Source organism: Phragmites australis, chromosome 1 (assembly GCF_958298935.1).
Source record: "Phragmites australis chromosome 1, lpPhrAust1.1, whole genome shotgun sequence".
In the NCBI taxonomy this organism is placed as follows: Eukaryota; Viridiplantae; Streptophyta; class Magnoliopsida; order Poales; family Poaceae; genus Phragmites; species Phragmites australis.
Window position 1 is genome coordinate 54,399,533 of NC_084921.1, and position 12,221 is coordinate 54,411,753.

The following is a 12,221-nucleotide window of genomic DNA, read 5'->3' on the forward strand; positions in this document are numbered from 1 at the left end:
GCAATGCCCAGGGGTCGCAGCGATCTCGTTTGGCCCAAGGTTTGCCGACCTGTGGCTTGGGGATTCAAGACCTCCGGCTGCCCGGCCTGGCTTTGCGCCTACGGCGGCTTTGGTGGTAATGGTGCGACCACTCCAAGCCATGGGCCATCCTGCCTATACAACATGAGAGGGTTGTTACTACTCTATTTAATGCTTCCACTAGATTTGAGGTTGGTAACTGGGAATCCATGTTCTTCTGAATCGACGCTTGGCTCGGGGCCGTTCTATTCGTTTGTTGGCGCCGGAACTTTACGACTGCGTCGCTCCATCTTCAAGAAACAAAACGGTAAGGGAGGCTCTGCTCAACTGAAGATGGGTCCGGGACATTACCGGCCTCTTTTCGTTTCAACGGTATGCCAGTATTTGCAGCTATGGTCGCAACTCGAAACAATCAGCTTGGGCACCGAGGAAGACTGAGTGATTTGGAAATGGTCTCCTTCAGGTGAATACTTGGCTCGTTCGGCATATCGCCTCATGTTCCAGGGTTCTGTCCGTTTGGAAGGTGCTCGGCTGGTCTAGAAGGCATGGGTGCCATCAAAGGTGAAATTCTTCGGTTGGCTTGTGATCCACGGACGCCTATGGACTGCAGCTAGAAGGAGGATGCATGGATTGCAAACTGACGATTCATGCTCACACTGCTCGTAGCATTCTGAAACCACTGATCACTTATTCTTGCGCTGCCCTTTGGCGCGAGAAAATTGGTGGTGTGTCCAGGGTGCTCCTGCTCCTGCTAAGGACATCTCTCTCCTAGTTTGGTGGGGCGACCGTGCGGCTACGGAACACCGAAAGGACTGACGTATTTAGCTGATGCGTAATGATATCACCTTGAACAATCTCTAGTCCTCCTCACATGCCGGCGTATTTGGCTGTCGCGTAATGATATCACCTTTAACAAGCACCACATTTTGTCCGATTCCTTGGTGGCCCTTGCCTGGGAGGAGGTCGAACGATGGTGTGCCGCCGAAGCGAAGAACCTATCCACACTCCTGGAGCGACTGAGTAGCTTTGGCTTGGTTTTGTAGCTGATGCCATTGTTACAAGTCCTCAGTGGATGTTTCTGTATTAGCTTTTAATAGGATGCCTTCAATCTTGACATGACAAAGGTCGTTATGTAAGACTTGCTTATATTTTTATTTTTTTTAATACGAAGACATGTAGCTCTTCTATGTATTTGAGAGAAAAAAATTCTAATTCACCATAGAAATATTTCTAAAAGAAAACTGAACCCGACCGAACGGTCTCTATGTATGAAGAAAAAAAGTCAATGCAGACGCTGCACAACCCTCCACCTAGGGCATCATGTGGATGGAAGCCATGTCCCATGGCGACGATGTTAAAGCGTGGCGAGGGATCGAGCCAGCGAGCGTAGCCAGGCGCAGCTATCCTGAGCCAGCCGACAACGGCGTGGCAGCGTTTCATCCTGACTGCAACGTGGTCAACTTCTTTGGTCCCACGCTTCAGCATGGATCCGCTTCTCAGAGAAGCGTCACCCTGCTACCTGTTTTTTGCCCATACGACGCTTTTAGAAGGATCCGGTGAACTAAATTGGATGTCAATATTCCTTTGTGCCAAGCCAGTGAACCAAATTTCCTTTCTCTCAAAGTTGTTTGGACGTCCTACAGCTAGTTTTCAATGGGAAGCGGTCCAAACTAACATACAGGACGCCAAATAGGCGAATGAACATTCGTTCTGCATCCAGGTCAAGAAAAATTGCAGGTCACATGACAACTTTTTTGTACGAATAGACAAATTCAACCAGGGATTCCAAGTCACAACAACCATCAACAGCAAACAGATAGCACAAATATTTTCGTGTGAGACACATCTGAATGACAATACAATGATGACCTACCAGGAAATGCCCATACGTAACAAACGTGTGAAAAAATGTACACGTATGGACAGTAGCAAAGCAAGCTAGAGGATAGTAGGACCTCGCAAGCAGCACAACTCAAGCCATGTACAAAAAAAAAAAGAATTGACCTATAAACTTTGCAAAACCAACTGAGCAAGCCACCAGTAACCGTCTACAGAGAATGACCAACAATAGAATAGACTTACTCTCACGGGACCAATCATGAGAAGGGGATCTCATTTTGTAGTAGACACTAGAAACAAGGCTTGTTCAGGAGCATGTGTCTTTAGAAGAGATCTGCTTTTCGTTTCTGTAGTTCTTGCTTCCAATTTGGCTGTTGGTAGAACGCATCCTTAGTCATGCCAAAAACAGTTTGGAATTCACTCTCTGATAAGTATGCCTGCAGAGTCAATAGAGCAGTTCAATTAAAATTGATCTGGCACACCTTCCAGTGTAAACCTCTCTTCAAGAGATCTTGAACATGAATAGAATTGGTTCAAATGAGCAACAAAAGAATATATGTAAAATTATAGAAAGGTGAAAAAGAATTGTCCTAAGAGAACCAATGAACCAAATGCATCAATCTAACAGACAAATGCATTGGCAATTTAGCTGCGGCCAAAAGGCCAACGTAATCACTACTAATGCACAAAACCAGCAAACAACTCCACATCCATTCACATTTCAGTCATCAAAAGGAAATTCACAAGTTATCCCAAAGAAAATCCTTCAGAAGAATGAATAAACAATGACATTTAGACTAAAGAGATAAAGTGTTTCAGAACAAACCTCTCTGCGTTTGTAATCTATCCCACGAACTGGATCGGTAGATTTGGATATCAAGCGGTCGTAGCTAAATGTTGCTTCACCCACATTCTCTGTTGTTTCTTCCTCTGGGGCCTCAGACTCTGCTCCATCAGCCTCAGATGGTGCCCCATCTACTGCAGCATCTTTCTCTTGGTGAAATACAGAGGACTCCCCAGCTTCAGATTGAGGAGAAGATGCACCAGATGTAGTTATTACGACCCTGTCGATATCTGCATTGATTAAAGGAGTCAAACTGAGAAGACATTGTATTTGCGTTATTTTGGTAATGGAAATGGGTAAGAGCCTCGATTCGGATAAAAAGGAGCCAAACTGAGAAGGCATTGTATTTCCGTTATTTTGGTAATGAAAATGGGGAAGAGCCCCGATTCGGAAAAAAAAAGGAGTCGAACTGAGAAGGGGGAGGGGAGGGGAAGGGGAATGCCAGCAAGTCGGTAGTGACCTTCATCTATGATCCATTCCATTAGTCAGGTGTACATAGAGACGCTACTCCATAGTATAGCAACAAAATCAAACCCAAAAAAGGAAAAAAAGAATAAAGCAAGCCTATAAATGGAAACATTTTGAAGAAATGAGAAATGCAAACTAGAGAACCCAAAATCCCTATTTGCCTAATAGTATATGATAAAGAAACTTCAAGTGTCCATACTTTTGCCAAGTTATTCCTTAAAAGATGAGAAATAAAAAAAGAAGGTGCAGGTCTACCAGTCTTATCTGCTGTGCTGCTAGTCTTGCTAGCTCGTAGATTTTCTGAGGATCCAGATTGCTCAGCAGTCAGCACAGAGGACAGTGCTGCTACTGCAGCTGCTCTTTGAGAACCTTGACCTGAACGAGACAGAGGTGGGGTTTTGGGTTTTGAGGATGGATTAAATGCATTAGATAAGGCAGCAAGCGCTGAGGCGCGCTGAGTGGGTCCATCGCCTGTGCTTTTAGGCCTCTCATTAGACTGAAAAAGGATCAAGAAGCTAGTTAAAACATGGACATTATCCTCAAAGAGTATTAATTTTTTTAGTCGAAATGTATCAATATTTTCATGAGGAATCAAATCAACTATTTAAAACTTACCTGCTTTTGCTGGGAAGATGGATTGAATGCAGATGATAGAGCTGCTAATGCAGATGCCCTTTGAGTGGGTCCACCATTACCATAGCTCCTAGGTGCACTCTATAGAAGGACTATGATGTAAAGATTGTACTAGTCGAATATATATTTGCATTTTCCAAAACATTGATTTGATGGAATTTTACTTCAGTTCAACAAATGATTAGTGATGTAAATACCAAGTCCATCACGTAAACGCAATTCAACCGACTTGATAATGTCCAAAAAGCTCATTCAAGAAAAGCAAGCATATCTACATATCTTTTTCTAAAACCAAGGCATATATACATATCTAACTTTGAATCTTCAACTTAAATCTCAGGCTTACTTCAGAACGCAATCCGAAAAGTAGTGAGAGTTTCTTCTGGAACGAATTTCCATGAACCTGTATAAAGCATGAAACTTATTTGTTATTATCATGCAGTCTGTAAAAAGTGCCAGCACACTAGCACAGGCAAAAGCATGAATAGCTAAGCATGTATAAGAGAACATGGAGAAATAATGAAGACTGCCTCTGGAAAGTAACTTAAACCATAACCTCGTAGCCGAAATCAACTTATATTAACTTAAGTACATCACCCTATCCCTCGTATGATTAATATTAGATAGAACAGCAGAAGCAAGATACAATAGTAACAAGATATCCAAGAGCATACCACAGATTTTGTGTTATCCCAAGAGAAGTATGTCTTGAAGAAGCATGGCTCATTCCCTTCTATGACTTTATATAGTGGTACATATGGAGAAAGATCTTCAATAGAATTTGCATGCTCTATGTATTTCTGGACAAGAAAACAATCATCACATACTGCATAGTGGTGGCACAACAGCAAACAAAAACCATTGTGTCAATATCTGGCCAAGGATTCAGGTTATACCTGGCCAATATCAAATGCCTTCTGTTTCTCTTTTGATTCCACACATTGACCAATCCAAATGAAGACCTCACCATGTGTGTCAAGTATCATCATGTCTTCAGTTAACAAATCATCTTGGGAAAAGTTGAAGATCTCAGTAACCTGCAGAAGCTCATATAAATCACATATCCTGAACTGTGCAATACGAAGGAATAGATCTAACGAGAGCAAGTGTAAGAGGACCAACCTCCAGTCTCCCTGATCAATGATGATCATGTTATCATAAACAAACCAAAGCAACAAAAAAACATGATTAGGCCAAAAACTTGTATAATATAGTCATATGGATATTCAAATGCATGAAAGGAAAGAGAAATTTCATACAGATATGACACTGGATGAAAGGAAGACATTTACAACAACTAACCATTCTTAAATGAGAAGGCATACAAGTGAGCCTCTCTAGCTATAATATCCTGAGCAGCATTTCTGTTTGTGTAGCTCTGTTTGCCACCAAGAGCAAACCAGAAAGCAGAACTCTCTGTCCCCTCCTTGCAATGCTTCACCGCCACACCAGGCTGTAAGATTGGAAATATCAAATCTTAGTAAGGGATACTACACTAGGGAAAAGACAGGGGTTCAGAAAGCTTTGGAAATTCTCAATTGATTTATAGGACTTAAAAAAGTGATAGAAATTATTATTGATATTCTTAAAAACTTTTTAAAGGTGCCCTTAAACCTTCAAAAACTCAGCAACTTGTGCTGCCCACTGCTGTTGCTCATAAGTGCTAGAATTGCCAAGCCACGTAAACATAGCATTTCCAGATTGCAATACGAAACACTCCGTGGAGCTTAGAGATGTTGCCACCTATAAAATAAAAACAGGTCAGCTCAAGGGAGAAGCAACTGAATTTCATTAAAGCTCTTTGTGGATGCTGTTCCACTCCATAACTGTTGAGTCAAACTATTCTATACCACACTACAATAATGCATGCACTGCAGATTTAACAAGGATTTTTTGTATAATTTGCACATTATACTTTGTTCTTAGAAGTTATAAAAAAGCCTTCAATAAAAAGATCCATCCTAATCCTAAATATCAACAAGAATAGCAGATAGAGCTAGGTAATACCGCATCAACTTGAAACGTCTTATTGTTGTGGATTGATGTCCCAGATACTCGAATTAGAGCTATGCCCTCAGCAGAATAAGTCTCACCATTCACACCCTTTTCTTCTATGAGCTTCTTGTATCCAGATCCGATTCCACCCTACATGATTTATTGATTTGCCAGAAACATATTATCCAATCTTTACCTAGTGGAAGGCTATAACATAAAAGAGGACACAACCATTCATGTTTGGTACCTTCAAGATAACCATGGGCTGGAAAAGAGCAACAAATTGTGGTGGCTCCTTCCCTTGATAAATACGGCCCTACAAAACAACTGCTAATAACTCAAAGTCCTCTCTTGTGAACAAATATTGTAGGCACCTATGAAATAAAATGCAGCACCAGAACAGGCCGTCCTTTCAATGAATTCCACATTGTATTAGCTAAATGAGATGCCATCACTTGATCATCCTGCAAAGCATAAACCAAAAAAGTAAATATAGATCCAGCTCGCTTGTACAAAGTGCACAAGTTCTATTGCTGCAAAAAGAAAAGAACATGTCTAACTTCAAAAGAACTTATGACACGAGTAACGAGTTTAGCCAATGGATATATATCATTCGGTTGAAAGTCTAAGAAATATGTTTTGACTAAAAATATAAAATGGTATCAGCAAATACTCTACCAAGAAAACAATAAATGCCACATCACCAAGGTAAAGTGGTGATCACACTAAAAAAAATTAAGCACAGCAATAGAAAGGTGGACAGGGTGCAAAAACAGTTTAAGACCACAGAACAAGTGTGGCAGCATGCAAAGTATTATTACCGCCAAGCTATCCTTCCCAATCCAGTAATTGACATAGTATTCTTCTTTCTTGTCGCCCGAATGATATGTATAGAGAATGATATAACAGTCTCCACTGTAAAATTTTCCAATGTCCTCTTTTGGCAAGGCAGTCTTAGCATTGCCATCAACGCACCATACCTGAATTACAAAGTTATTTTTGGGTAAGGACATGCCCATAAATGTCTTTTCTGTTCACTTGTTTTAAACACACACAGCTCATAAAGTAGAACGTTAATCAACACAACCTCGAGTTTCCCACCGCCTTCGAGCAAAGGAGGAACTTCCTCGTTTACTGGAGTGCTGCCTTTTGCAGTTCCCTTGACATCAACACCTTGTTGCTTCAATAAAGCTGAAAAAAATACCAAAAAATTACCAGCAGTAATCAAAGGGAAACTTCATTATCCTTGCAACTGAATGAAATACCTGCAACTTTTCCCCGCCCTTCATCTGCACCAGGGCTCCCTGCGACATTACCCACTGGCCATGATTCAAACTTGGACTTGAAAGCATGACTCTCATAACCTTGAATCACTTGAGTCACTCTTGTTGTCTTTGGCCGTTTTTGATTAATAATGAATTCCTGCAAGAAGCAAAACCATGAAGGTATCACATATAAGAAATGGAAGCAAAAAAAAAAAAACATAGAAGAAAGAAAGACAGTTCGAGGAGTTTACCTCAACCGCTTTAGTGGCAGATTTTCTATCCTCCATCTGGGTTACCCGGCCAACCCATACATATATATCAGACCCACAGTCAAGTAAGAAACATTTGGTATTCTCAAGCACAGCTTTTGTAAGAGCAGTGTCTTCCAACTTCAATTGACCATCATTGATGCTGCAAGGAGAACATTTGATAATGCAACAGTAAAAATACAGAAGGCGCTAGGGGACAGAAAGAACTTAAAGCATGACAGAATCTGTTGGGGCATATTAAACTCTAAGACACAGAAATATACTTCCGGCACCAACTGAGCCATAGTATGGACTCACTCAACAATTTCTTATATGTGGACATTTGCTTCCAACATCAATTGCTCAGCATCAATACTGCAACGATTACCATTTGATGGCCTAGCAGTGCTGAATAAACAATGGGGCACCAATGAATACAGGGTACAGCCGGTTTGCGGTTGCTATGCTGCGTTGTGTTGTGAAATTTTGCTATTAAAGGAAGCTCTATCGATTCTACTAAGATTTTGTTCTGATGGCTCCAAAAGGTTATGCTCTCAAGTACATATGATATCAAAAGTAGTAAGACAGAAGTGCAAATTAAACCAAATCAATGTCAATTGCCAGCTAAGCAGCAGTACAACTATAGGCAATGGATCTTAAAAACCAAATAGAAGCCTATTTAAACGAAGGAGGTGCGATTGAAGGGGAAAAGAACAGAAACTAAACATCCATCTGATTTACAGCAGTTGATGAAGATTTATAAAAATGTCATTATTAGTTGCTGTAACTTTCATCTGTACATTACTAAAAGAGAATTATTAATTTAAACATTTTCATGGATCAGCTACCAACCACATGATTTTCATGACAATGGGAGACTATGACAGGAAATACCTGTAGAGCTTTGGTGCTGTAGTTTCAAGTACAACATCATCATCACTCACATTTTTTTTTCCAATTGGTGCAAAACCTCCAAAAAGGACCCAAAATTCACCAGAGTCGCCCTCTGCTTGTAATTTCCCATCATCTGACATAAAAAATTGAACCATAAGAGTAGATAAAAGAGCGCATCGTTTGACAAAAGTGCCAATACAAAGTTCAGATGCCCCCTCACCGACGATTGCAACATTGCATACACCCCCATGGTACTTCTCCTTTAAATGTTGGATCACTTCCAATGCTTTGGCCCTTTCTTGGATATTGGAGTTAGCACCATTAAACTGATATATCTTATTTTCAGAATCTAAGATAAACACATCATCGTGGTTCAATGATGAACGAGCAAAGGGAACCTGAACAAAGGAGGCAAACGGAATCATTGAGATGAAACTTGAAAAGGATGTGCAGCAAGGGGGTGAAATCTTCCATACCTCTTTAACCCGAATAGCTCTCTTCCCTCTACAAATATACAGACGTGTTTCAATCTTTTCCTCTTCAGGCTTTTTGAACCCAGAGGCAAAACCACCCTCCAAAGGTATAATGCAAGGCTTGAAGTATGACAGGAATTTGTCAGATTCATAACCTTGGAGTTCCCTATGCTGGATTGCACGACCCCCGAGGATGGCATCAAGTTCAACTGTCTTGATGGCTGCAGTCCCAGCTTCATCCTGCAATATAGACACATAGTAACAAGGAAGGCTGAAAATGGTACTTCTAAGTAATGCAGAAATTGAGTTCACAAGTGTGTACTTGACTCGAATCTTTCCCAATCCAGAAGTGGATGTCGTACAGATAAGCACCGCCTTTAGTACAGGTCGTCTACAAAAGATAGAGAAGTAATTTACAACTTTTTGCCATGTGGACAAATAGAAAGATGTGTCAAAAGGATATGAGAATAAAAGGCAAGTAGGCACCTGCAGAACTATGTATGAATCTCCACAGTAGAATTTACCATAATCAGATATTGGCAACTGAACTGGCTTAAAATCTTCAATTCGCCATATTTCTGTCCCACTAAATGATGCTAAGGGATACATAAATATAAATAGACAACAAAGTCTTGCAAGCTTAAATAACAGCAAAACAAATATCAGATAACTTCTAAAAAAATCAATGGAATAGACTGACAACCATGTGAAAGGATACACTTTTTGGCCAGCTCCTTGAAAAGCAGGATCCAGCACTTTTGCGGATGACATCAGGAAGCAACTTTACCAGGATTACTTTGAAGAAAATAAAATGATAGCGGATGGCTCCACTGTACAACAAGTGCGCTGAATATTAGAAACGCACCAAATGCTGAAAATGGAAAAATAATAAGGCAAATCAATTAACAATCAAACTATGAAAGTGTGTTCAATTAACCCAACAAGAAAAAAAAATTAATGCACAAAATACGGATAATTCTCATGATTCAGCATTATACCTTTATCTAGATAGAGCTCTAACACTTACAGTGTGAAATTTCTCTTTGTTTTAGATATGTTCTCTAATGAAAAAAATTCCATAAGAACCTCACTCTTCTCCAAACCCCATTCAACAGAGGTCTCATCCCTCCTAACTCCTCTAAGCAAAGCTCATCTCCCTCCAGACACGTAGGAGTTCATCGCACTGTTGTAAAAGTCAGCCACTTAGGCCTGATAATCGACCAAGAAAGAATGGGCAACCACCCAGTTTACGTATTGCTCAAAAGATGGGGTGAGTGATCGAGTAGCTTTTCAAAACACTGGTTTATCATCACATGACCACGAGATGGCTGAGGTTTGTCTAAAAGGTGCACATCTTACAACCTTGCACCTTGAGTAGAAAAGCGCATACCTTGAGCTGTTTAGCACGATGCTGCTTGAGGTGTTTTGCCTTTCTGTGCCTCACCCAAGCGCCTTTTGTGAATCGACTGCACTTATGGGCATTCATTCCAGACCACATGTGCCACCATAAGCCCATAACAGTATAAATAAGCCATTTCTAAAACATGAAAACTATCTATATAAGGAGGTGGTGCGTCGCTTCCTGTTAAGCCTTGGCTCTGCTTGTCACCTCAGTTATGTAATTATGCTATCCACTTCCATTCTTTCACTTAATTATTCATTAGTTTACTTTCCACATCAATCAGCTCGTTTTCATCTATCTCACTCGGATTCTGATTCTTCACAAGTGTTTATCACTCGCCTCTCCTATCGATCAAACATTTATCTGTTTGGTTGGTTTTGGTCTTCAGGCTCAGGTTACCAGTCTCGGTTTTATCTCCATTGTTAACCAATAACCATAATTTTGGTATTTCTTAGCTCAAATTCTGTGTATTGAGCTGAGAAATATTCATACCGTGTGTGTGATTGGAGTACGAATGTGAGATATCACATTGATTAAGTTGTAACTGATTTTTGCATTTGGGCCTGTACTTTTGAGTGACTTCTCGATCATTTGAAAAATATGGATTCCAGTTAGTGCTAATAGAAAAAAATAAACTAAACTTCACATAAATGGTGATCAGTGCTGGATTTTTTTAACTGTATCGCCATAAAACAATCAGTAGCAACTGAATAGTGAGTAGTTGTAGCTGATCCAAATACATGCTATTGGAAGGTAGGCGATGCTTTGTACCCCTTTCCCTTAACAGTAAATGCATAGTTGCTCATTGTACAAGTTAGTTCATAGAGTTGCTTAAGCACCAGTTAATAGTTTCAGCAGATATTCTGTACAACCCTAAATCTCTGCTGTGACCGACTATGTGTTAGAAAATTCCAACTTGATCCTCTAAGAAGCACTATATTCTACCTTGTAATGTTGCCCTTTCCCTTTGGCTCCTGAAAAAAGAGGCATTCGTCATGCTTGAAATATATGTACTGTTCTTGTCCCCTTGTTCAGAACTGGTGCTATATGCTTGATCGGACTCCAACGTAGGGACATGTGTCACTCTTGGCTTTGATGGCCTTCCACTCTTCAAATACCAAATATCCCGCTAGAGCAGCAGCAAGCCCAGCAGCGTTATTTGTGTACACGCTTCAGGGTTTCCACTGTCTATGATGAAGATAGCAACTGCGCGTAGTAATAGGTTGAGTCAAATATCGATGCTGATCACGCAATTCGCTTTGCTTTTGTGTGAAAAGGATGTCGCGGCTGCCGGATCACTGAGTATGGCTTCCAGCGAGACAACACGATGGACTGCTTGCGGCAGGTGGGAATGCGCAGTTGAATTTCCCAAAAAAAAAAAGGAAAATAGTAGACCGGTATTAGTACTCCACTACGCAGCAAACAAATCCGCAACAAAATCAATGATCCCAGGAGGAAATATTGGGATTTCTGGGGTCGCAACAGAGAAGAGATTGTGCGGAACAAAACGAGCAATCCGTTATCCGTCCAAGCGAGCCGGGGCTTCCCAACCGGCAAAAGACGGAATCAACTCGAGTCCGGATGGATCTCCTCTACACGCCCGTGCAGGGGGGACGAGGACGCCTGCGGGAGGAGGAAGAGAGGTGCATGCAATTGCGGAGGGAGGAAGGATACCTGGATCTGGATCGATCAGTGCCTCGGCCGGCGCGGAGGCGGGCGCGGAGAGCCTGCGGAGTCGCCGGATCTGCACGTCAGAAGAGAGGGGTTCCGCCGATCACCGGATCGGAGAGAGCGGAGCGCGGCGGGGGGAAGTCACTGATCACTGGATCACGCCACGCGGAGAGGGGGAGGGGGAAGAGGAGGAGCCACCTGGAACAGAGTGGCGAGCGTAAATAGGGAGGAGCGGAGCGATGAGAAACTGCTGCTGCTGTCGCCCCTCTTCTTCTACGTACGTACGGAGTAATACTATACATCTGGATACGAAAATATAAATACTAGCACCGAGACGAGGCTTTTCTTTGCCTTTTCTCTTAGGCCCGAAAATTAATGGAAACAAATAAAGAAATTAGGATAAAAATTAGCGTATAATTTTCTCTCATATTTTGGATATATTCATTCGACAAGGTTCATCTAAATATTTAT

At 41.3% G+C, this 12,221-nt stretch overlaps 1 protein-coding gene across 1 annotated transcript; it reads right to left on the minus strand.

Annotated features, from left to right (window-relative positions):
* Window positions 1–1,814: 1,814 nt before the first annotated feature.
* On the minus strand, window positions 1,815–12,017 carry LOC133928343 (villin-2-like). The gene is made up of 24 exons (XM_062374640.1): window positions 11,754–12,017; window positions 9,396–9,548; window positions 9,164–9,263; window positions 9,000–9,068; window positions 8,681–8,917; window positions 8,425–8,602; window positions 8,205–8,337; window positions 7,314–7,473; window positions 7,063–7,219; window positions 6,885–6,988; window positions 6,619–6,777; window positions 6,193–6,261; window positions 6,045–6,113; window positions 5,810–5,947; window positions 5,417–5,545; window positions 5,105–5,255; window positions 4,925–4,935; window positions 4,699–4,839; window positions 4,477–4,602; window positions 4,149–4,205; window positions 3,785–3,883; window positions 3,425–3,665; window positions 2,684–2,931; window positions 1,815–2,294 (listed from the first exon to the last, which is right to left on the minus strand). The coding sequence occupies exons 2-24, from the start codon at window positions 9,446–9,448 to the stop codon at window positions 2,181–2,183; spliced, it is 2,943 nt and encodes a 980-aa protein (XP_062230624.1). The 5' UTR covers window positions 9,449–9,548; window positions 11,754–12,017; the 3' UTR covers window positions 1,815–2,180.
* Window positions 12,018–12,221: the final 204 nt, after the last annotated feature.

Excerpts from the sequence above, each read along its gene's own strand:
- LOC133928343 (XM_062374640.1), bottom strand. The coding sequence starts at position 9,448 with ATGTCATCCGCAAAAGTGCTGGATCCTGCTTTTCAAGGAGCTGGCCAA. Across the intron at positions 5,256-5,416 it reads AAGTTGCTGAGTTTTTGAAG|CCTGGTGTGGCGGTGAAGCA; the intron begins GTTTAAGGGCAC and ends CCAATCTTACAG. Across the intron at positions 3,666-3,784 it reads CATCTTCCCAGCAAAAGCAG|TCTAATGAGAGGCCTAAAAG; the intron begins GTAAGTTTTAAA and ends ATCCTTTTTCAG.